Consider the following 27,348-nt stretch of genomic DNA (forward strand, 5'->3'; position numbering starts at 1 on the left):
TGTACCATATTTAATGAAAAAATATTCGTTTTATGAAATTACTTCCGCTTTTTGCATATCAATCTTATATAAATAAAATAACCTTACCGTTGATAAGTCACACCATCTTTTTTTTGAGTCGTTAGTGTGTTATTGAAGCACTTTTTATAGCACATTTAGGCTTGTTGATTGACACACAGTTGACATACGACTGAGGAGAAAAGTGTGCTTATATTGTCTTTAAGCACACTTTTGCCGTCCCGTTATCAGACTGCCAATGATATGTCCATATGTATAGAACGTCATTGAAAAATGGAGATAGCCGTAACTGTCTTAGAATATACAGAGATATTATTCTAAGGCTTTTCTGTTCTGTTCGCTTTAAAACTTAGCGGTATTATACTTCTTTTTTTTTTTTTTTAATTTATTTAGTGGCACGGTATTATACTTCGTCGCCACAGTGTTGTTATAAACTAATTCAAACATAAACTCAAAACTCATTGCATGTTTCATACTATATTTTTACTTTGGCAGTCCCATCCTCGTTAGAGTACTAGTGTTCTGTGGTCCTCTAATACGTAATATTTAGGATGTTGAATGTTCATCCTCTTTGTTCTTTACCATATGTTTCAAAGAGTATAATAATATATAGGGGGGGGGCCCTAGGTTTGCAGTTAAGTTACTGTGACGTATACAGTTAGAGATTATTTTTTAAATACCTAATTCTTTTAATTTTTAAATCGTAGTTTCTAAAGCACTTTCACGCGAGTTTCATAAAATGTCTAAAAAGAAAGGTAACAAAAAAAATGTTGATTTCGATGATGAATTGGAAGAGAAACCTAAGTTGAATGAAGAGGTAACCTGTAAAAGCAAAGCAAAGGGTAAAAAGAAAGGAAAACGCATTGAAGATGATATTGATGACGATGAAATAGTATTAAAGGATAGCCAGATTTCCGACGAAGAAGAACTGAAACCGGCACCCAAAAAAAGTCAGAAAAAAGGTGACGAAATATCAATGTTGTCATCAAACTTTTAGATTTGAATATGTTTTTAATTGTAATTCTTGTAATTTTAAAGGAAAAAATAAAAAGAAAGGTGCTGATGACATATCAGATGATGATAACGATGCTAGTAAATTAATTGGTGACACATTAAGTTCTGCTACAAAAAAGAAACAAACCAAGAAGAAACAAGGTACTGTATATTGAAATATTTTTATTATTAGTTAATATATAGATATTAATTGTACGTTTTGTAAAACTGTCTAAACTTAAATAGGCATTATATTAAGTAAGATGATTTGTGAATTATAATTCCAGCCTAGTGAAATTCTCCAAGAAAAAAGGGATTCACTAGATTGTATGAAACATTCAGTCATTGTTAGATTGACAGATGACTATCCTCTTGTAAACAATGGGGATAGCCGAAATCCACTATGTCTTAAGCAACTGTTTGCGTTCAAGCTTAGCAAGATTATAATTTGTAGCTAATCACCAAATTGTAATTACTACTATTTCAAACATTTGTCAAATCACTGCATGTTTCATACTAAACTAAATTTCAATTTTTACTTAGGCAGTCTCGCCTCTTATAACATAGTATTTACATCCCCTATGCATGTTTCTTTCTTCAGGTAAAGGTAAGAAAAATGATTGGTCCGATGAAGGCAGCGACGTTGAATTAAAACCACCATCTGAAGATGAAATTGTGCAACCAGTGTCAAAGAAAAAGAGTATGTGTATTTGATATTATAATACTATAATTTGGCATATTTAAATAAAGCATGCATATTATGAGGAACACTGTTATATAAATATAGATTATTATTTCCAAAACCCAGAACAAAAGTAGTTGTTTGATTCAGTTTCTTCTCTTTGTACAGATAAAAATAAGAAAAAAGCTTCAGTTGCTGAATCCGAAGAATCTGATTATGATGATGACTCCAAATCAGTTGTTAGTGATGTTTCGAGTACAGCAGTACCCAAAACAAATAATAAAAAAGGTATTGTTAAGACTAAGTCTTATATAGTAATATTTTAGAATAAATAATATTTGTTCAGCTTTATTAAATAGGTAAAGGGGCATATTGTAGTATTACTACAGGTAACTACCACAACATACCACAATGAACTTCCTTGTGCAGTGTTTCCTTGACTAAAGGACATGGTACATGGTATGTGGACATTCAAATAGTGTGTTCACCTTCCGTAGAGGCCTGAAACGCTCCTGTGATTCTTCTGGTGTTGCAAGAGAATGTAGCTGGAGGTATAAAAACCGAAAGCTGTGGCACACCTTTTGGTTCGCCACATATTAGGTTTGCTTACACTTTTCTATGTGACTAGATTCATACTATACTCGGTTCACTGTCTGTTTGACAATAGCTTAAACTATTACTATGCAAGCTAATAAACCAAGAAGAACTATTCTAGATAACTTTAACTAGTTTATACATTCTAGAAAAAAGAATTTTGATCCTGATCATATTGTTATTGATTTTTTTTTTTTTTTAGATAACATAAAGAAGAAACCTGAAGAATCATCAAATGAGTCAGATCATGATTCCAAATCTGTTGTTAGTAATGTCTCCAGCAATCCACCAGCTAAAACAAAAAGCAAAAAAGGTATTATACATTTATCAATTACTTGATTTAATATTACGGTTTAGTAGATATATGTATTAAAAATGCATTGAAGCTCTCTTTAGCTGATCAATTATTATTAATTTTCTAGGTAAAAATAAAAAAGAGGATTGGCCAGATGATGATGATGAAGAAAAAGTTTTAGAATTGAAAGCAGAAACAGAGGAAGATGAGTTTAAGCCGATTGTCAAAAATAAATGTAAGTCTGAAATTATTTAATATGTTGTAGATGCAATTATTGTAGAAGCAATGAGCCATAGTTTACAGTGCCTATCACAATAAATCGCATTGGTCGCAGTGATACAGTATTGCACTGAACTGGACCAAAGCCACTTTACAAACTATAACCATACTTTGCTAACTTTATATATTTTTAAATAAACAAGAGGTCAAACAAGTGTACAGGCACCTGAACTGGTAAGTGAACTGATCATTGCCACCTAAACTCTTGTATAACCAGAGGAATCACAGGAGTGTTGCCAGCTCTTTTAACAAGACTAAGTTTCTGGGTCAATTTTGTCACATTTGTTGAGGGCACTATCTTATATGATCGACAAGAGACTCACATGATAGGAAGTGGTGAGGCAGAGGCCTTGGTTTTTTTTTATGTCAATAAGGGACGGGACGAGCAGGGCGTTCAGATGATGATAATTGATATGGCCTGCCCATTATAATGCAGTGTCACAAATGCGCTCGTCACCTTGAGACATGATGTTAAGTCTCATTTGCCCAGTAATTTCACTAGCTACGACGCCCCTCAGATCGAATCACAGTAATGCTTATACATTACTGCTTTATCTAGCCGACATCCTGTGCAGAGGTGCTTCCCATGTTGGTAATACTAAAATCCAGGGGTCAAGAGATGTGTTGCCGGCCTTGAAGTGCTTGAAGGTCCTTGAGTGGTATCGGTTTGGGAAAAATGCGACCAGTAATTAATTCCACAAAGTGGCTGTTTGAGGCAAGAAGTTCCTCGGAAAATGTGCAGTTCTAGAATAATATTACATGTCAAAGAGATAGAGTTTCACATTTTGACCTAATGGCCGTTAGTGGAATGTGCTTCAATTTGTACGTAACATTAGCAATGTAGGATATTTGAAATGTCATTTGTTCAGAATGAACCGACAATCTGGTCAAGATCGCTGGAATAGGTTTGATGAAGGCAGCGGAGGACCAATCCTCATGGTCATTTTTGGGGAGACCTTTGTCCAGTAGTGGATGTCTTCCTGCTGATGATGATATTTAGAATTTAAATTGAAATGGTTATTTGTTTTAGTAAAAAATAGGAAGAAAAACGATATAAATAATATTGAAGAGGAGCTTAAGAAATTTGAAATTAAATCTGAACCTGAAGATGAGAACGAAGAAGAGAAGGTAAGTAATTAAATAATTACAGTCATAAAGATAAATCCAAACATCAAATTCACTTCACAAATAATCATAATATACTTAAAAGAAGGTTCCTCAATAATAATGGTGTGAAGATTTCTCACATATTAATTTATTATAAATTGTTTTTTCTTCATCTTTTTGTGTCTAGGGACGTAATTAAAAATGGAATGCTGTTACAAAGTATCTTATTGTTATATGAAATTAATGTTATTAATATTAAAATGTCAGTGATTTGCTAAAATATATATGTATTTACATAATGTATCATGTTAAAATTGTCATGATCATCCGTTTAATGCGGCGCCTAAGGCACGCCAAGTTATTTGGAATTGGAAAGGCGAAGAAATTCGCGTGTCGAACATAGTGTATGAGTGATTCGGCACGAGCGATTAGTATAATGTAGTATATACCATTTTATATATAACAGTGTTGCAACTAGAATGTTTGCTGAAAAACAACCTTTGTGGTAGTTTAAAATGAGTATACATCAACTACGGATTACTTGAACAGTCTTATCATTGAAATAATAATTGTAGAGAATTGATAATGCCATAAATAAACATAACTTGTAAAAAAACCAAGTCTCGCAACTCATTTCTTCTACCATAAAAAGTTGTGAGATCTATGTAAAGCCAGTTAAGTTATTAAGTCCCTACTTAAGGGTCTTTTTGTCTTAAGTTCTAACGTAATAAGCTAACCTAACAACATCTTCTAGGGACCATAGTATATAATATTAAAAATGTTTTATGTTTTAAATAAATAGATTATCATTTTTTTGGTTTTCGTTTTGCAACACTCAGATTATTTTAATTTGCCGCCTTTCCCAGTGGCACCTTTCGCTACCCAGACTAGGGAGTCGTCAAATACAGTTCTGTATAGTAACAGAAAGTAATACTTTCACACCACGTAATTATAAATTATATAATGTTTTAAGACATAAAGGCATATTGTCTGAATATTGCAAAATGCTCAAATGGCTCCCTATCGCAAGCGGCGTAGCAATTCCCATATACTTATACTTCTCTATCGTGTCCTATTTGATCCTAAAACTCCTATATATCTCAAGGAAAAATTTTCAGCATTAACTTATCACCAACTAAATCTTCGGTCTGGGTATGCCTTAATCTTTTGCTTTATACACCATCAACTTTTAATAAGCGATGCGATTCCGATGCAGTTCAGTTTAAGTAACTAAACTGAATCACTAAAATTCGATCCATGAAGTGCCTTTTACTGAATGGCGTTTGGATCGCTTATGAAGAATGAACGAAATAAATTTGTCTGTGGTTCGCGGTGTGCGAAAGAGATGAGGCTCTACAGTCGTTGCATAAGTTTGTCTCTCTTATTCGAACCATATGCGTTGCGTTTCGAAACAGAAAATGATATTATTTTAGCGTTTCTTTTTGCGTAGAAAGTACAAAAAAATAAAATTAAAATTGCGCTTTATATCAAATTATAAACCATTAAGCCCTTTTTTGTACTTATTAAATAATAGTATTATAAGTAAATATAGTTCTTTAAATTACAAATTAAATGTTTGCTTAAGTGTTTACGTAAAAATAACGAGTTATGAACGCACCTCCATTGATGTTTGATTTGACAGGAGCACAGAGTACATTTTTTTTATTCGTTCTTGCAAACAGGCTATAGCCCGGGCTCTTATTGCCTCGTCTAGTATTTTCATTTTTGGTATTTATTTCCAGTATTTTGTTTTACAAAAAAGTCCAATAAAGTATTCTCATCTTATCTTTCATCAATAAAAATTTCCTTTTCTGTATGTTTTCACTATTTTTTAAAATTTATTAACGACACGATTCACTTTCCTCTAGGAGGTAGCAACTTTTTTCGAATCGCTCACTTTGACACATAAGCTATCCAGTTTAGGTTGAAATATTACCTCATGGTACGAATGAACGAACGAACTAAATCAGTTTGCGATTCAATTGACATCGTTTTTGACATTAAATTGACATCATTGCGATTGAATCAGTTGATTTGACGTCAACCTAAATTAGATAGCTCTAATCATGTCGTGGTACGAAATAGCAAAGCAGTTCATTTTAGGTTGTCAATTGAATCGCAATAAGAGTTCATGGTAGTCCCGCTGTTCCTAAAACTTCCACTTGGAATTCTCTTCCCACTGAAATCAGAAAGGATGAAACTCTCCAATGTTTCAAAACAATGCTATTTAATTATTATTTATCACTGTTTTAAATTCATTAGTTCTTTTCTTGGTATTATTTACTATACGGTACTGTATGTGTATGTTTAAATTATATGTGTATCGATAACACCACCTACTGTTCTCTTATCAACTAAAATTATTTGACAGGTTGCCTGGAATAAATCGCTCTTAAGCCGCCTTCTTAATTTGTGCTATATTTAAATATTTTGTGACGTGCAATAAAGATATATTTCATTTCATATTTAACTACCTCCCCATGTCATTTGTGTCCGTCAATGTCTAAACAGTTTGTTATTTTTAAAGTGATTATCCCTCACTTCGCCCCTCGAGGTAACCCAAGAGGTGCGGGTTCGATTTCTGACTTAACCGACTTCAAAAAAGGAGGAGGTTCTCTATTCGACGTTATTCTTTTTTATGTACTCAGACTGGGTGAACCGATTTTGATGATTCTTTTTTTATTTGAAGCTGTTGCTTCCCGTGTTGTCCCATTTTAGTCTGACACCGAAAATAACAATAATTGGACCTACATTATATTGTCGTAGTTATTTGATTGACTTTTAAGTAGTCTAATATTATTCATTATCATTTTTCAGTCCTCTAAAAATAAATTGCTTATTAATGCTGTAGGAGAATACGCAATTACTTTTTTACTTTTAAGTGCATATTATAATGTTTTGGAATACTTTTTTTTGAAGTCGGTTGTTTTTTAGTTATTATTTTTTATTTAAACATTATGTTCCAGTCAGTGTCGGACAAGATTGATTCTAAAGTTGAACCGGAGAAAAAATTGAGTCACAAAGAGAAAAAGAAATTGAAGAAGCAACAAGAGTATGAGAAGCAAGTAGAACTGTTAACAAAGAAAGGTGGCCAGGGTCACAGTGACCTGGATGCCAATTTCACTGTCAGCCAAGCACAGAAATCTGCTGGTAAGTTTCAAATTTTAGAATTAGAAAGCAAACACTGTTAGCCACAAGACCACCGAGGTCTACTTTATCGTGACATTGGCTTTCTTGTGGTATACCTTCCCCAGAAGCCGCAGTAGTTAGAATAGAATAGATGTTTCAAATTGCATGCTTTAAAAAGGCATAAAAGGCATTTATTTTCTTAAAATTGATTCCTTTAGAATTCTTCTTCTCAATCGGTCACTCTTGTCAGAGTGGTCATGGTTGCTAAGATGATGCAACATTAGTCGTCGTTGGGCTCTTTAGTTTTACGCCTCACTGCCTCCCACGCAATGCTCCTCCACTTTGACGGTTTGTAGCATTGCGGGAGCACTCCACCACAGGTGTCTGGGTCGCTGCTTTGATGAGATTCGTCACCTGGCCCTGCACTATCAACCGCTCCATCGATCCTTCATTTCTGGAGATTTCGTAGAGATTAGTAATTGCACAGTCGACGATAGTCTTTCTTTTAATCTTCAGTTCTTTTAAGATGGATGGATAATATGAATTTGCGATGTTGGAGGTTCGGGTATTAAATGATTAGTCTGACTGCGATTATAATCTCATTTATTATATTATTCAAGCGCTTATATAATTGTTAGCGAGATGAGTATGTACATAAGTGTATAAAGGTAATACACACTACAAATTAATTGCTTTTTTATATTTCAGGTCAGATGGCTGCCTTAGAGAATGCAGTGGACATCAAAGTAGAGAATTTCTCAATAAGTGCCAAAGGCCAAGATCTGTTCCTGAACGCAAATCTGTTGATAGCCAACGGGCGCAGGTACGGTCTCGTGGGGCCCAACGGCCATGGGAAAACAACTCTGCTGAGGCATCTCGCCCAGAGAGCCTTTCCATTGCCGCCCCATATTGACATACTGCTGTGTGAGCAAGAAGTTACCGCGAGCGATATGAGTGCTGTAGACACATTGCTTGATTCAGATGTTAAAAGGAAAGGTAATGATTATTTTATCAGCTCTGAACGGCTAGATCACTTTGCCTTGCGTAAAGACGTCGCTTTATTGTGTGAATTTATCATTGTATTGCAAGACCACCTTACCTGAGCTGAGTACGAACTAAAATCAGTCTTATCAGCGGACTGTTATTTTTTTTTCTTTCTTTTAGTTGGAAATTCGACCATTGAACCTGTATTAGCGCGTGCGTAGGAAAACATATATTATTAAAATTGCAAATCAGACATACCTGAGATTCCAAGATGAGATGGTCTGCAGTTGGGGGCTAATCCTCTAGGAACTCCTGGTGCTAAGGTGCGTGTTACTTCCTCTCGGCGTGTGTAGGAAAAGGATTTATGCGTGGCGTTACACCGAGATATTAATGCGAGGCGATTAGGTCGTTGACCACTGATGAAGTATCTAATTAACTATTATAATATGCGTATATATTATGTTCTGCGATTTGCGTGCAAACTGTGCAAGCGACCAATGACAATTTTGTTATTAAGCAGTGCAAGAGACAACTGGCCTTAGATTAGCCACTCAGATGACAATGCGTCTGTTGTCTATGGTATCTCTCTATTTTTTTTACAGGAATCGTCTGCACTATAATTTGCCATAACAAAACTACAAGAAAGAGAATAGATAGTTGCGGCTCATTCAGAACCGAACATTGTTACCAGTGGGAGGCTCCTTTGCACAGGATGCCGGCTAGATTATAGATACCACAACGGCGCCTAATTCTATCGTGAAACAGTAATGTGTAAATATTACTATGTTTCGGTCTGAAGGGCGCCGTAGCTAGGGAAATTACTGGGCAAATGAGACATAACGTCTTATGTCTCAAGGTGACAAGCGCAATTTTAGTGCCACTCAGAATTTTTGGGTTTTTCAAGAATCCTGAGCGGCAATGCATTAATTGTAATGCATTTGGGCAGGGCGTATCAATTACCATTAGCTGAACGTCCTGCTCGTCTCGTCCCATATTTTCATAAAAAAAATGTTTACTATATGGGTCTCAATTTATTCACCTTATATAATACCGTCAGTGAATTTCCGCTATTTTTTTTTAAGGAAGAGTCACCCGATGGTAAGTGATCACCTCAGCCCGCACTCTCTTGTAACAGAGGAATCACAAGAGAGTTGCTGACCTTATAAAGCATCGAATAAACGTACAAATGAATCCGAAAACCGAAAACACATTGGTAGGTACGTGGCGGTCGAAGATCGAACCGGGGGCTCCATGGGGAGAGGTAAGGGGAGATTAGCGGGAATAGACAGATGAATTATTTAAAATTGGAAATACTATTTTAAATTGATACAACTTTCTTATTTATTTATACCTATGTATACACTGGTATCATGCAAACATTGTATGTTTTTTTTTTAGAGTTACTGCAAGAGTGCAAGGAGTTGGAGTTAGTCATTGAGAAGGGTGATCTAACGAAGCAAGACCGTTTGAATGAGGTAACCAAAGCTTTCTTTTAAATTTCTATACTTATATAATATGTTTTTGCGGCTTATTGAAATTTTTTATCGAAGCGAAGCGGCGCAAAGGAATCTCGACCTTAACGACCTTGACGTAAACATGTTCACGTCACATTATCACAAAGAACAAAATACTCTTCCAGTCTGTACCAACTAAGAAAATGTAAACAACAGCGGTGTTATTACTAAAAAATAATTTAAACATGGCTTAGACACGTGTTTTGTTAGACAGTGACGTAACAATAACGACGTCTAAAGTGGAGTTTATCATTTTCTATTTATTTAACCTGTCCGGATATTGGCTCTCTGATCGCCACAAGATACACATTTCAAGTCATAAAATTATACACTAAGTCCAAGAATCATGTTCGTGCACTTACGAGTACGTGTACATATCGTACACTTCTAGTTACTACCTAGGCTGTTAGATATCATTGGAGAATAATCCTTACCGGTAAATATAAAAGGCGCATTTTATTCATAGGTCATTTAGTAACTAAGCGATTAAGCTTAATATTTGTTGTGTTATTATTATATATTGGTCAGTGTGTGTCGATATTGTGTATCGATTTATTGTTAGTGTAACATTAAACGTCGATAAACTGAACAAGTTTTCAACACATGTTTAACTTTTTTGTAATAACACAGTAAATGTTTATTATAATGTGACGTCACGCACAACGGTCAATATGGTCGTCACGTTTATGTTGTTTTAGTCAACAAATAAATTATTTTTACAAATTTAAAATACTTGCAATTTCCAGTTCTGCAAAATAAATATTTAAAAAATATTGTTTATATATATGGTTACGTATTATATATATTTCATCTATATTATTTTATTGTAACAACTGTCAAATGGGCATTTGAAACCCAAAAAATCCTCGCATTTAATGATAAAGACCCAAGACTGAAGTCTTAGATCATTAATATGTCTGGATAGACTGTGACAGCTGTGAAAACGTCGAAAAAAACATTGACAGTTAACCTCTATTTTGAGCAATTCACGCACACTAACACAAAGTGACATACAAATCGTGAGTGTAAAACGTAGCTTGTCACGCACACCAAAGTTTTACGTAAACCTGGCCAGTTTTCATCGGTTGTCTAGCAACAAGAAGCTCTATCTCACTGACTTGTGCCTGTTTGATATTCGCCATTTTGGTGCTGTTGGCCATGTAGCGAGAGTCTGCAGTACTAAAACTAATTATTACAACATAGATAGGGGGAAACTATTTACAAAAAGATATTGTGTACTTTTTTACGTAGAATAACACGGAAAACGAACGATATGTAAAAATACTTCAGAGTATTGTACGTTCCTTAGCAGCCATTACCAGTGGGAGGCTCCTTTGCACAGGATGCCGGCTAGATTATGGGTACCACAACGGCGCCTATTTCTACCGTGAAGCAGTAATGTTTAAGCATTACTGTGTTTCGGTCTGAAGGGCGCCGTAGCTAGTGAAATTACTGAGCAAATGAGACTTAACATCTTATGTCTCAATGTGACAAGCGCAGTTGTAGTGCCGCTCAGAATTTTTGGGGTTTTTCAAGAATCCTGAGCGGCACTGCATTGTAATGGACAGGGCGTATCAATTACCATCAGCTGGACGTCCTGCTCGTCTCGTCCCTTATTTTCATAAAAAAAGCCATTTGTATTATACGTCAAAATTAGTTCTGTGGACGGTCGCGAGTGGCGCTTCAAATAGGCACAAAAAATTGCTTTCAAACATGGAACAGCCTGTCCAGTGGTATTTATATAGGTCAGTGCTCTATCTAGACGTATAAGCTAGTTTGACCTAACATCAGCTAGTAAGACTTAACAGCCTTGCAATTTGTTCATAACAGTTTTACTATAACTCATTTCATCATATATTTATCGATGCTTTAGGTGTACTCGGAGCTGAAGGCGATTGGTGCCGATTCTGCCGAGCCTCGTGCCCGCAGGATCCTTGCCGGTTTGGGATTTAGTCGGGAGATGCAAAATAGAGCTACAAAGAATTTCTCTGGTGGATGGCGAATGAGAGTTTCCTTAGCCAGGTATTACTTGGCTTCAATATTATATTTTCTTTCACAAAATTGACTCCTTTAGAATTCTTTTTGATGTCGCTTCTAACACTACCACTGCTTCGGAAACAAATGGCGCTCTGAGAGAGAAGAAGCGGCGCAGGAAACTCTCCCAGCATCCTTTTTTATGCTCTTTCTAATAAAATATACAATATTGTACTTTCATTGTTATTGCTATAAAATAATCTTAATCTAGTCTCAGGCTGTTACATCACTTAGATATTCAGCTGAGGAGCAGTAGGATTTACGACAGAGGCATTTTTTAATAAATCATTTAAATTTATTTATAGATAATACCTGAACTGTGGCTCGGACTTTATTATAAAAGTGTGTACATTTACCCTTAAAGCTATTATGTATCTTATGAAGCCTACTATCTAGAATAAGTTACAAGTAAGTTAGCGAGTGAGTTATAAACAAAATATTATGTACTTTTTTATATCAAATGTTTTAATAATTGGCCGAAAAAATAGCAAGGATAAGTTTTATTGAGAATGTAGCTATTTAGTGAGCAAATATATCACATATCTGTTAGGTTTTTTTAGTTGATTTGCCGGGGCAGGGCTTGTCATGCTCTTTAAAAAAACACTGCTCGTGGCGGCGTCATGGGGCGGGTGTTTACGTTATCTAAGATGTGTGCGAGGGAAACGATGGCTGGTCCATTCGTCGTGATCATGAACGGGCGCTGCTTGTGGTGCCTGGTCGGTTCTGTCTTGTAGGTGCTAATATATATAATTGCTTGCTTAATACCTTTACTTTTTTACAACGATACAATATGTAACGCACTCGTTACTCTTTTAGTCACAATGTTTGAGTAATTTTGACGCCTCACTTAACATCATGTAATCCCCATTTAAGTCTGTTACAGTTTAGTCCAACTTGAGAGACAGGATAGTTTTTTTTTCGATTTGGGACCCAAATATTTTTTTTTCCAGTATTTGTTTTGATGGACATATTTTCTGTGAGAAAATTTATTGACGCATGGTTTGACAGGTCTGCTGTGAAACAATTTCATTATTGCAGGGAACATTTTTTACGAAAGAATTCTTGATGTTTTAAAATATTTTTGGCAAATTCCTATAAACAGTATTTTGTTATTATGTACAGAACAACGTCTGTCGGGTCAGCTAGTATAATATAAAATATTGAAACTGTAAATATAAAAAAGATTAAAAAGAGTGGCAACGAGTCTCTTGCCACTTCTTCTAATTAAAGCTCAGTTATTCCGATGTGGTGGTACAGTTTTGGACATTCATAAGTGAGTTTTGACTTAATTGAATAAATGATTTTTATTATTTGTGACTATTGTTTATTGTTTTATTTTTTCTTTCTTATTTGTGACTTAAAGCATGTATTGTTTACACCCCAGATTGTTCCAACGATTTATTTCTTTTGAAACTAATATAATATGACTTGTTTCAGAGCTCTCTATATAGAACCCACATTACTGCTACTCGATGAACCTACAAATCATTTGGATCTCAACGCCGTTATTTGGTTAGACAAGTAAGTAATATCGTTGTTTTGTATTATATTGATTGACAAAGAATGCTTACTATACTATAGTATATTATATATAGGATAATGATGCATGGTCCTTGTCTGGTTTTTTTTTCTTATGAAAATAAGGCACGAGACAACCATGACGTTTAGCTGATGGTAATTGCTGCCCTGCCATTAAAATGCAGGTCCGTTCAGGATTCTTGAAAAACTCATAATTCTGAGTGGCATTACAATTGCGCTCGTCACCATGAGACATAAGATGTTAAGTCTCATTTGCCGAGTAATTTCACTAGCTACGGCGCCCTTTAGACCGAAACACAATAATGCTTACACATTATTGCTTCACGGCAGAAATAGGCGCCGTTGTGGTACCCATAATCTAACCGGCCGCAGCGCCCTGTGCTAAGGAGCCTCCCACTGGTATAAATATTATATTAATAGTATAAGTTTCTATATGATTTACATGATGGCCAGTGGGAGTTATCAGTTCTTCTCCCCATGTCAAAGCCCCCTTTACTAAGTGTTGTTGCAATTGGTTATGTTATTATTGTCAGCCCTGTGGTTAATAAATATAAGGGGAGCCGGAAGGCCACATAAAACATTCCGTACTATCATACAAGATATGACACGTAATACTATTTAAATACTTTTGTACTATGTAAAAAATTATTTATATACATGGCGGCCATTTTGAAATCCGCCATCTTGTTTTTTTAATTCACAACTACTTGTATGAATACTACCGGCCCTACAAATAAACTTGGTATAAAGTTATACCTGAGAATAAAACAAAGGATGTGCAAAATGTTGACTATATCGCTCACAACACTGTCAATACAATGATAATTCTGAAGTTTTTCGGATGTCAAGCAGCCCTTGCAAATAAACGGGGGAAAAGTTATACGTCCGAATAAACCAATCATAAGTGCAATGTCAATTTGTAAACATTTTGTATATTTTTTTGTTAATACGGCTTTACTCACGATTTATCGGTGTGGGTACCGACTTGTTTCGTACCATTCGGAGGTCCTTCATCAGGGTGAGTGTAGTCGTCTTACGTCTTACTGCGGACTTGGGCTCGTAGTGCGCGGCTGGACAGTGCAGGGGGCACGGGGGGCGCCGGTGGTGATGAGGAGCACGGTATCACTGACACTGTGTCACTGTAACATCAATATGTTCACGGGTGCACAAAATGTACTCACAATGTCCACTACGTGATCATCGGCACTGTAGGTCTTATTGCGAAATGCGTTTAACAACACGAGTTTCCAAGTAGGTGGCAGATCCCAATCCTTGTCTCTCTTAAATCGGTTCCCATAAGTTAGCAATGTCTCACGAAAGTTTAAATAATTTAGTAATGTGTATTCTCGGTTTATTCTCAAGTATAACTTTATGCCGTGCAAATTTATGCGTTAATACAAGACGAAATTTTCAGTTACCTGCAAGGGTGGAAAAAAACCCTACTAGTGGTGTCCCACGACCAGTCCTTCTTAGATAACGTTTGTAATGAGATCATCCACTTGGATCAACAGAAGCTCTTCTACTACAAGGGAAACTACTCTATGTTTAAGAAAATGTACGCACAAAAGCGGAAGGAGATGATAAAAGAGTATGAGAAACAGGAGAAGCGGTTGAAGGATTTAAAGTCCCACGGGCAGTCGAAGAAGCAGGCGGTGAGTGTTTTTGTTTGGTCAGTAGCCTTGGACTTGATGAAGACAAATAAGTTTTTGGCTTTTGTTACTTACGTAAATTATTTTCATTTTTTTATGACAATTAGACACGAGACGAGAAGGATGTTCAGCTGAAGAGAATTGATACGCCCTGTCCATACAATGTGCCAAATTTTTTTTCAAAAAGCCTGAGCAGCACTACAATTGCGCTCGGTACCGTGAGACATAAAATGTTTAGTCTCCTTCGTTCCTTAGTGGATACACATATAGAAATAAACAAAAATGATCACAAAAAATTTACAACAATCGCACAATGAAACAAACTGAAAACGGTGCGTGTGTATGAGTGTATGTGCGGGGTAATAATGGAAAATAATACTATAATTTGTTCAAATATCTCCCTTTCCAATGAATTTTTACTTGATTTGTAATTACAGGAGAAAAAGCAGAAGGAAGCTCTTACTCGGAAACAGGAGAAGAACAAGAGCAAGTCTCAGCGCGAAGAGACTGATGAGAACTCTGCGCCCGTCACGTTGCTACAGCGGCCGAAGGAGTACATCGTCAAGTTTAACTTCCCAGACCCGCCACCCTTACAGCCTCCCATATTGGGACTTCATAGTACGTATGGTTGCCATTACAATTTACTTATAAAGACAACCGTTATCCTTCTAAACTTACAATCACGCTCAAATTTTGTCTGAAGCAAAACTCTACCGATGCGTCTATTAGGCAGAGTTTTTGTTCAGTTGTGTTTCGACCGCGCTTTGAATACAACGCCACGCAATGACAAACTGTACAGTAAAAAACTGTCCCAAATAACACTTAGAAAGGTTGGCTTGGATATCTATTGGAAAGGATTACAATCTATCGATAATTGATCTACGGCCTTTTTCAATAACCTATCTATCCTTAGTTTAACTAACTAGAGGTAGACAAATCTATCCTTTTACGCTTACTTACATTTCAATAAACTATCGACAGAGAGCATTGGACTATAACTATATTGGACATAACTGTGGATAGATAAGATCTTGTCATTAAACGGTGATAGCATTGAATCCGTAACTAGAGATACGTCATTGAAAAGGGCCGCTAATCAGTACGTCAGACATACATACCATACTATTTTTTTATTACCTACCAGATAAATGAATTACAATTAATGATGAATGAAACAAATGAGTAAATATTACAAAATATAAAAATGATTGTTTTTATATTTAATTTAAAAGTAATTATCTATTTATGTGTTATTTTTTGATATTATAATGACTGACCCAAGTCAGTAAGGTTCCGTTAAAAAAATAACGAGTTTTTATTCATCGCCAAACACGAGAAATGGCGAAAAATGTTTAGACATGTGTGAAGAAAGATATAACAAAAATTTGATATTTAATTATTAGGTTAAAATAGTAAACTTGAAGCATTGTTTAAATTTATCGACACACTCATAATTAGGTCACACCACTATCGCATTTCTGAACTCCGCATTCAATTTTGTGTGTTACGTGTTCCAAAGTAGCAATATACTAATAATTACTTTTTGCTCGCTTAAATGTCACTGCTTGTGGCGGCGACATGGGACGGGTCGTCCCCTTCCCTACTATATGGTTGAGGGAGGCGATGGTTGGCTCATGCGTCATGCTCGTGAACGGGCGCTGCTTGTGGTGGCAGGATGATCCTGTTGCGGGAGACTCGGTTTCAGATTCTTAAAAACTATTGTGTGTATATCTATGTATGGATATATACATATTTATTTATTTATAATCGCTTATAAAATGCTTACTGAATACCTTTACTTATTTATGGTGTATGTGGATGATGCAGCTACTGTACTCAATAACTTTTGTATTAATTTACATTTACTTTTTTGACTTACTCGTGTAAGACATTGACTATTTGACGTTTGAGTGTGTCTGTTGCATCATTTTACATTTTACATATTATATTGTAATTGAAATGATTTGTAAATCGATGTAAATATAAATCTTGATATAAAAGAGTGGCAATGAGTTTCTTGCTACTTCTTCTCATTAGCGGGTTAATGGGTTGGTTAGGTTAGGATTAAAGGGTTGACCTTTACGATGTAGATGTAGATACAATAAGAAAAAAATTTGTTTTTTTGACATTCATAAGTGTCATTTCCGTGACCTACGTGAATAAACTGATTTTGATTTGATTTATTTGTACACAGACGTGAACTTCAACTTCCCCGGCCAGAAGCCCCTGTTCATTAACGTGGACTTCGGAATAGATCTGAACTCTCGTATCGCGATCGTGGGACCCAACGGAGTGGGCAAGTCCACCTTCCTGAAGCTGCTCGTGGGTGAATTGACCCCTATTACCGGAGATCTCCTCAGGAATCACAGATTAGTAAGTTATTTTTATTTTCTTTTTTATTCTATTGGTAATCCAGAGCGTGTAAACAAATTTTACAATCTTGATCTAAGTTTTACATTAAGCCACAAAAGATTTCTAAAACTTTATATTATAAAAAGAAATCATTTAATAACAGAAAAGACTTATAAATTAATATACTAACAAATAAAATATTACAACAGTGTGTGTGCGTGTGTGTTTGTGTGTGAGTGAGAGAGAGTGGGAGTGTGTGAGTACTGCGTTTTTATCCGATACCTATTTTTTACGATGTTGTTATATTATTATCGTTTTTAACTTCATTTTTGATAAATATCATCATCTACATCTGAACCGAATTTTATTAGAGTTTTTGTGTGTGTTTGAGCGGTCCCCTGAATGACTTAAGATTGACGTTTGATTTTTTTTAGATTTGTTCCCCCTGAAAATGTGGTCTGGAAAGGTCTCGAAACGTCGGGTTAACTAAAATAATAATAAAAATGTAACTTTTCGCATAATATTTTAAGAAACTAAAAACCACGCTTTGGTTTAAAAGATAATGGTTGAAATTTAAAATGAACATCAATTAATAATAACTAGAATTTAATACTAGTAACAAGTAACGTAGCGTGTGTTAGCGTATTGAAACCACGTAATAATAATATAGAAGAGTAATTATAGTACAGAATATATATTACAATAGTTTAGAAGACAATAAAGAAGTGTTAATGTTCGCAACGACTACTGGCAAGTAAATAACTAATAAAAAGTGATTTTTATAGTGACGGCTTACCCATAAGTTCCCGTGCATTCTAAACGCTGTTATTACTTCACTGTTCACATTTATATTGAAATAAAACTTGTTCCTTTATGTGTGAATTACATGTGAATTGTTAAGTTCGACTATAGACACTGTGATAATATCAATTCCAAAAGTGTATTAACTCACTAAGTGAAGTTATCCATTGAATCTGTGTCTATCAAACGGAGGGTAACCACAAATAAGAGTACACGTCACCCGTTTGAATCACAAATAATTCTCATTTAGACTATTAATTTCGCCAGTTTGTTAACCGCGTCTGTGGCGTATAGGTATCTAAAGTATACTTGAGATCCGCAGGGCCCTGGTTCGTATCACACCCGTTGGTCAAGAAGTTTTTTTTTTAGTTTTTATTTTAATTTGCACTTTATATTTGGATATTATTTTAACTTTGGTAATAATAACTACATCAAAACCGTTACAAAAATATGGTTGGAACTTGTGAAGCGTGTAGAGAGCACATTAGTGTTACCGTAAAACGTATAAAATGTACTCAATGCAATAACATGTTTCATTCCGAATGCGTCCGATTTACGGGGGACTCGACATCGTCTAGAACACAATGGAAGTGCCCAAACTGTGTGGCAATTGCCAGGAAAGGCGGAGACAATAGTAACACACCGATCCGCGTAGACAAATCGAGTAAAGTAGCACGCTCGACACGCACCGACTCTGCCGATCCGACGATATCCGTATGTGACGTCACAAGGGCAACTACAGCCGCCAATTCTATGTTAATTGGTCGTTTCGAAAGTATCTTAGACGCTAAGTTGAAAACAATTAAGGATGAAATTGTTGAAGAATTGAAATCGACAGTCTTTACTGAACTAAAAAATTAAATAGTTTCTTTGTCTTCAGAGCTCTCCCAACTTCAGGTTGCACAAAATCATCTACAGTCAGAAAATGACCAGCTAAAAAGCGATTTATGCACGTTGCAAGCTCGCGTCACCTTTTCTGAGGATCAGCTTTCCGACTTACGCTCTCAGTTCGGTAGGCAACAGCAACAGGGTAGAATTAATAATCTAGAAATCGTAGGACTGCCCCAGATGACTAGCGAATCGCCCACTGATCTAGTGCTGAAAATAGCGGAGTATGCTGGCGTCGAACTCAAGCCAGATGACATCGAATTTGCGCACCGTATCCAGCCCCAGAGACCCACAGCAGGAAGGCCTAAGCCCATTGTTGTTAAAATGAGGGACCGAATGTATAAAGATAAAATACTGTCGGGTTTAAAAAGAAAAAAGGGTATTTGCACAAAAGATATAGGGTTCAGTGGACTGGAGAAAAAATTTTTCGTGAACGAGCACCTAACACCAGAAAACAAACAGCTTCTTAAAAAACTAAAAGTTTCGCACAAAAAGAAGCATTCAAGTTTGTTTGGGTCAGGTACTGCAACATTTTTTTACGAAAGAACGAAGAATCACCGGCCTTAAGCATACGAACGGAAAACGATCTGATCAAGTTAAAGTGATCTTCTACAAAATGTCTCATGCTACATCCACATTAAACACAAACACGAAAACACAACATGTTTCACTACACTTTCAACAACAACTATCATCGCACAAGCTTAACATAACCGCCAGACATTACATTACCATCTTAGGAACAGTCATAAATCAAAACCACGCACATTACTCATTAAATAATCATCATATCCCTATAATTTTTTATTATTATAATATATTGGTACATTCTCTAAACTCACAGGCGTTAATCCTTTAAGTGTATTATATCAAAATGTGCGTGGCTTACGTACCAAAACTGAAGAAGTACGTCTTAATATTCAAAACCTCAATTTGAGTTTAATCCTTATCACAGAGTCTTGGTTAACTAGTAGTATCTATGATCGTGAAATTTGCGATAGTAGATACGATATCTTGCGTCATGATCGAAATCCTGAAACCTCCAAAAAGACATTAGGTGGTGGAGTATTATTATGTGCTTCTAAGAATTTGCAAATCTTACATCAACAAGATTGGGTTTGCCCTGGCGTAGAGTCTGTATGGGCGACCATACCAGCAGAAACTTTTCACATTCAAGGAAGACGCAATGTCCACATTGGCTTAATTTATGCGCCACCAGACAACCTCTTACCTGCTCGCATCAATTCCATCTCAACTCGTCTTGCTGAAATAATTTCTCTATATCCTAATGACTACATACTCCTTACTGGTGATTTTAATCTGCCTAACATTACATGGTCAGAATCCGGGCCAGCTATTCAGAGCAGAGGTTCAGTAGAACTACAAAATGCATTTCTGAATTTCCACGACATATGCAATTTGGCAGGCCTGAAACAGCAGAATACAATTTGTAATTGCAAACAAAATACGTTGGACCTCTTGTTTAGTAACATCGATTTTGAAGTCAACCACAGCTCCTTGCCTCTTGTCTCTGAAGATAAATACCATCCATGCCTTGAATTCGATCTGTCTAACTTGCTAATTTGTAATACACAGCGTAAACCTACTAAAGGCCCAAATTTTTTTAAAGGTGATTGACACTAAAATAAATGAAACTTTGTCCTCAATTAAGTGGGACGAAATTCTATCAGCGGATTCAATTAACGACATTACCGATATTTTTTACGCTTGCTTAAAAGAATCTATAGACAACTACATCGCAGTTAAAGTTAAGTCCAAATCTAAATTCCCTGTATGGTACTCTAAATCTCAGATTCACATAGTGAAGGAAATGCTTAAAAAACATAGAAATTGGAAGGAAACTAACAATCCTCGCGACTATGATGAATTTGTGATACTCGGGTCAAGGCAAAAAAATATTCAAAAGAAGTGCTTTACAGATTATACAGAGCGCATGCAAGATTATATTCGTAAAGATCCTAAAGTCGTTTACTCCTACATAAAATCACTCAAAAACAATAACAATGGGTATCCTGTAAAACTCACGTTGGGACAATCTACATATTCCGATGAAATAACAGTATGCAATGGCTTTAGTAAATACTTTGAAAGCGTATTCGTAAAACCAGCAAATTCAAACGATGCGCCAAGTTTCACAAACATTACACACAACGAAACGATATGCAATATTATTATTCGAGAAGATGAAACTCTCAAATTGCTAAAGTCATTGGATACAAATAAGGGAGCCGGTAGTGATGGCATTCCCTCAATTTTTCTACATAAATGTGCTTCTTCCTTGGCTAAGCCCCTTTCCATAATCTTTAATCTGTCCCTTAACGTTTTCTGCGCCTGCCCAGATAAATGGAAAGAAGCTTTAATAGTTCCCATTCATAAAAGTGGATCAAAAACTAAAATTGAGAACTACCGGCCAATATCAATCCTCAATGGGATAAGCAAACTATTTGAGACGGTTATCTGCAAGCGGATTACCCCAACAATTGCTAGGTCTATCCCCTTCGAACAACATGGTTTTATGAAGGATCGTTCCACCGTGACTAACTTGGCGGTATTCACCGATTACGTTTTAAAGTGCATGGATGAGAGGTACCAGGTAGATGTGATCTACACAGACTTTAAAAAAGCATTTGACCGTGTGGATCGCATAATATTACTACAGAAGTTAAATGCACTCGGAATTTGTGGGAATCTGCACAGATGATTCACCTCATATATCACGAATCGTATGCAGGCTGTTGTGACGGGTAGCGCCAGAAGCGACTTCGTGTCAATACCATCAGGTGTGCCACAAGGCTCTATCCTTGGCCCGCTTTTCTATAATGCCTATTTATTCGATATAGGAAGTTGCTTTACTCACAGCCAACATTTAATGTTTGCAGACGACAAAAAAATCTTCCTCAAAATACGTGTTATTGATGATTGTGACAAGTTGCAAACAGACCTGAATGCTTTGTCTGAATATTATAGTAATAATAGGATTGTCGTTAACGTTAAAAAATGCCACTACATAACATTGACACGTAAAGTAAAACCAATACTTTTCGATTACAAGATAAACGGCGGATCAATATCTAAAGTGAGCTCCGTTAGAGACTTGGGAGTCAAAATTGATACTAAGCTTTCTATGAACGACCAGGTTAATATCGTAGCGATAAAGCATATAAATAGCTGGGATTCATCAAACGTGCAACTAGTAATTTCAGCAACATAGAGTGCATAAAAAGTCTATACTTCAGTTATGTTCGCAGTGCACTTGAGTATGCAAGTAACATCTGGTCACCTTACTATATCATACACAAACAAAGGATTGAATCCATACAAAAGCAATTCCTAAAGTATCTAGCGTTCAAGCAATTTAAAAACTTTTCATGCTATGAAGAAGCTTGTAAGCACTACGAAATTGACACAGAAAGCTAAACGATATGCTGCTATTGCAAGCAATCCTAAATGGTAAAATTGATTGTCCCTCCTTATTAGCGAGTTTTTCATTGAACGTCCCATCATTTAGAACTCGTCACACGCACTTTCTGGCTGTACCAAAAGCTAACACCAATTACACACAAAACTCTGTTCTGAAACGTCTGGCTCTCACCTACAATAAAGCTTATTTTAATTTAGATATGTTTTGCTTGTCCAAAGTACAGCTAAAAAAAGAAATAAGAAATATACATCGACTGCAATGATTATCCAAACACACACATACGACATACACCCTCAAATACACTACACAACCTTACATATACGCACACACACTCCTGTAACCTTATTTTGTAAAGCTTATTTTCTAAGTAGCTTATTACAGTAATTGTAAATATTTTGTTAGCTTATTCTGGCTTGTTTACATCATAAAATGTTACTTCTTTTGTTTAATACCTATATACTGTAATCAGTTTTTGGCCTTATTTTTATACTTAATATTATATATTGTATATAAATTGTGACGCTGTAGATTACATGAAAATAAATAAATAAATAAATAATTAAAAGGTTTAATTGGTTCAAAAAGTTTATAGAAATCTTATAACTAATTACATTATAGAACGAAAATGGTGTCTAGTGAGCATTGTATTAAATGTTAATTAAATAATCAATGCCTGTCTTATCCACAATAGAAGATTTTGTAAATTGAAAAATGTAATAATTTTATCAAATTAATGTATTGTCATCGCTCGTTGATAAATCTACGAAGTTTGAACGTGGTCTGGCAGTGGGTCAAAATCGCGCCCAAATGAGTAGGTTACAAACAAAGATAGATACAGGTGAAGCTAATAAAAAGCGTGTAAAAAGTGTTTTATTTAAATGGATTCATCAATGAACCTGAATGCTGTAGCGTATTGGCCGCTTCGACCAGCACTCCGGTGAGCACCTGACGGCCGAGGAGTCTCCAGCGGAGTACCTGCAGCGGCTGTTCGGGCTCCAGTACGAGAAGGCACGCAAGGCTCTCGGCACCTTTGGGCTCGCCAGCCACGCACACACCATCAAGATGAAGGATCTCAGCGGAGGACAGAAGGCCAGAGTTGCGCTGGCAGAACTCACGCTCATGGCACCCGATGTTATCATTCTTGTGAGTGTATTTACGTTTTATATCCGAGTCTTCTTCTAAAGTATTAAATTTTTTTTATCGCCGGATAGTCATCGGAGTAAAGTGTAGCCTTGTCATCCTCTTATGAAAATCGAGCGTACGGCATTCCTCTGGGAAACACAGGAGCGTTGCCGGCCTCGAGTGTCGTGTGAAGGTGGACTGTCTCGTTTGTCCTCGAATTTGTGCGGTTCTGTGCCCTCTCCAGAATACGACCGGCAGCCCCAGCGAAATTTCTCGGGGAGGGATTCTCCGGCTCTGGTAGAGCCGGTACCCTCATGGGGTAAAATCACTGCAGCACGAGCTACACGAGCGCAATTGTTGTGCCGCTCAAAATTTTTGAGTTTTCTATGAATCCTGAGCGGCACTGCATTGTAAAGGATAGGGCGTATCAGCTGAACATCCTGCTCGTTTCGTCCCTTATTGTCATAATAACATCCTTGTAATTGTGGTCAGGACGAGCCCACGAACAACCTGGACATCGAGAGTATCGACGCGCTGGCGGAAGCCATCAACGAGTACAAGGGCGGCGTGGTAATCGTGTCGCACGACGAGCGGCTCATCCGAGAGACAGAGTGTGCGCTCTACGTCATCGAGGACCAGACCATCAACGAGGTAACATGCCGCATCCCGCCACTCTACACCAACCCTCCGCTACACTACACCACACTACATCACACCACACTACACTCCACTGCACCACACCATACAATACTTCACCACTTTTCCGGGCCCCCGGTTCGATATGTCGCCACGTATCAATGTGTTTTCGGTTTTCGAATTCACAATAAATGTACGTTTATTCGACACTTTATTCACCACAATACACCACACTACACTACACCATACGACGCCACACCGTACTACACTACACCATACCACGCCACACAACACTACACCATACCACGCCACACTACACTACACCATAAATTCAAATTCAAATTCAAATTCAAATATTTTTATTCAAAATAGGATTTATAATCACTTATTGAACGTCAAAATCTACCACACATTCAAAAGAGACTGCCTCAGACCTGAGAAGAATGGGCGCAAGAAACTCAGCGGGCTTTTTTTTTTTATATAAAATATGGATTACAATGTAATATCGTACAATAAACATTAATAATTAAAGAGCCTTAGGGTGTTCGTTTTAATCCCAGTCCGTGGTGTCATTAAGAAAATCGTTTATGCTATAATAACCTTTCCCACACAAACGTTTTTTAACAATTCTTTTAAATTTCGTAACACATTTGTTTTGTACATTTTCTGGGATCATATTGTAGAAGCATATACATCGCCCAACAAAAGACTTACTAACTCGACCCAACCGAGTAGTAGGCATAACAAGTTTATGTTTGTTCCTCGTGTTAACATTATGAATGTCACAGTTTCTAGAAAATTCCTCAATGTGCTTATGAACATACAAAACATTATCAAAAATGTATTGAGAAGCAACAGTCAAAATGTTTATTTCTTTAAATTTTTCTCTTAATGATTCTTTAGGACCTAGGTTATAAATCGCGCGAATAGCCCTCTTCTGTAGCACAAAGATAGTATTAATATCGACCGCACTGCCCCATAACAATATACCATAGGACATAATACTATGAAAATAACTAAATTATACTAATCTCGCCGTATCTATGTCAGTTAAACGTCTGATTTTCTTAACCGCATATGCTGCAGAACTAAGCCTATTCGCCAATCCTTCAATATGGGGGCCCCACTGCAATTTGGAATCAAGAGTAATGCCAAGAAATATAGCAGATTCCACTGGTTTTACCACCTCTCCATTTAATAAAATATTCGCATCTACATTATTGACATTTGGCGCGGTGAATTTAATATATTTGGTTTTATGATTATTTAACAATAAGTTATTGGCGCTAAACCAGTACACGATGTCAGATAGAGCATTGTTTACTTCGTCATGTAAAACTTGGCTTCGTTTCACTTTGAATATAAGTGAAGTGTCATCCGCAAACAATACCACCTTGTGTTTTTTTCTACAAGGTTAGGTAGATCATTTATATAAATTAGGAAGAGGAAGGGTCCAAGAATAGACATACCACGCCACACCACACTACACCATACCACGCCACACCACACTACACCATACCACGCCACACCACACTACACCATACCTCACCACACTACACTACACCATACCACGCCACACCACATTACACTACACCGCATTATACCACATCACACTATACTAAAACTATACATTGTCTGCATTTTCTCATTTCATGGTATACATTTCAGCTTTTCTTATTATAATTTTCTGCCAAACATGAAATGTGCATTTTGTATAGTTTTGGCCAAATTTTAGCTTCATTGTTATAATTTTTATTTGATAATGAGATAAACATTTTTTGCATGATCTTGGAAAATATTAAAAAAAAAAATTAAATAGCTTAATTATCGACTCCCACGCGATAACGAGTAGCGACTTATTGAATATATTCCGGTTAATAAGTCAATATTAAACTCGCTCGTTTAACGACTATACATCAAAAAAACAGAACATGCGTCTGGCTAATACTACAAACGGAAAACTGGTACTTGCCTAATAATATATATAAGATAATTTATTGAATTAAGTGTTATATTGCGGATCTCCATAATATCCAATAATATCTATGGATATAGGGTTACCATTTAGTAATAAGAAAAGTAGAGGTAGAGGTTATATATATACACGTCTCCACCGAGGAATCGGCCCACGCTGAACCCCCGACCGACCGGGTTAATCGGTAAAGTAAAACTTTGCTGAAACAGATTCGACACGTGTTTAGCCTCTAAAAATGCATACTCATCTGATGTTGACTCTCCGAACAATTGTCAATAAAAGAGAATGAAAGAGTCACTATTTACAACATTTTCTTTTAACGGTAACAAATCCGGATTGATATGGTTATTCTATTGTTTTTTTTAGGTGGACGGTGACTTCGACGATTATCGAAAAGAGCTGCTGGAAAGTCTCGGAGAAACCATCAACTCCCCCTCAATCATTGCCAACGCGGCTGTCTTGCAGTAAGAGATTGCTGGATAATGACTTCGTTGACACTTCTCTTTCTCTCCGTCAAAAATGGGAGCTCAAACGTAATAAAAACATACGAAAATTACAAAATGAATTATGTATTCTTCACAATATGTTCTATGCTTAGTAGCCAGTCTAATTTTTGGCGAGTTAATTACTAAATAATGCGTTTAAATTATTTTTCCAATCGATTTCTAATTTCCAGAATTTAATCCTCTTTTTATTATTTATTTCAATCTCCGCGGTTGCGTTATTAAAATAGGCATAAAAAGTAATGTTTCGATATGAAATTTCGTATCTAACTAGATAGAGAAAAAAAATAAAAAAAAAGAATATTAAATGGGTGCTATTGGTATAAATTAATTAGGTACCTTTTTGGCTGTATTCACTTCTGGGATAAATTGCACAAAATAAATTTATAAACATAAGATTTGAAAAAGCGCCATCTTAATTTAATTTCCTAATTATGGTTTAACCAGAATATATTGATAATGTTAATTGACTCGAGCCAAGAAAAAACCAATTATTATATCAAGAGCCCGTTCTGTGTTCTATAAGTAATCGTAATTGAATCTATATTGTATACTTATCAATAAATTTTGTTACAAATGATGTCGTTTATTTGGTGCTACCTGGGATAATTTATACTTCTAGATATACTATGACAGCTGTGAACACTTCTAAAAAAAGTTGCGGTGAACTATTAACCTCTATTATTAGCAACGCGCTCACGCATCAAATAAGTAACTTACGTATCGCGGTTGTAAGACACGCACAATAAAGTAAAAAATATGGTATGACAACATCTTAGATATAATATTATTTTATGGAAAAGGGGGCAAAC

At 36.1% G+C, this 27,348-nt stretch overlaps 1 protein-coding gene across 1 annotated transcript; it reads left to right on the plus strand.

Moving 5' to 3' along the window:
* Positions 1-627: 627 nt before the first annotated feature.
* Positions 628-27,113, plus strand: LOC126965658 (ATP-binding cassette sub-family F member 1). Its single transcript, XM_050809363.1, has 18 exons — positions 628-980; positions 1,057-1,173; positions 1,613-1,711; positions 1,862-1,981; positions 2,490-2,600; positions 2,710-2,817; positions 3,892-3,989; positions 6,935-7,118; positions 7,806-8,093; positions 9,480-9,556; positions 11,469-11,617; positions 13,067-13,150; positions 14,583-14,820; positions 15,255-15,435; positions 17,012-17,190; positions 23,210-23,443; positions 23,915-24,073; positions 26,400-27,113. The coding sequence occupies exons 1-18, from the start codon at positions 758-760 to the stop codon at positions 26,499-26,501; spliced, it is 2,751 nt and encodes a 916-aa protein (XP_050665320.1). The 5' UTR covers positions 628-757; the 3' UTR covers positions 26,502-27,113.
* Positions 27,114-27,348: the final 235 nt, after the last annotated feature.

This window comes from Leptidea sinapis, chromosome 8 (genome assembly GCF_905404315.1).
Source record: "Leptidea sinapis chromosome 8, ilLepSina1.1, whole genome shotgun sequence".
In the NCBI taxonomy this organism is placed as follows: domain Eukaryota; kingdom Metazoa; phylum Arthropoda; class Insecta; order Lepidoptera; family Pieridae; genus Leptidea; species Leptidea sinapis.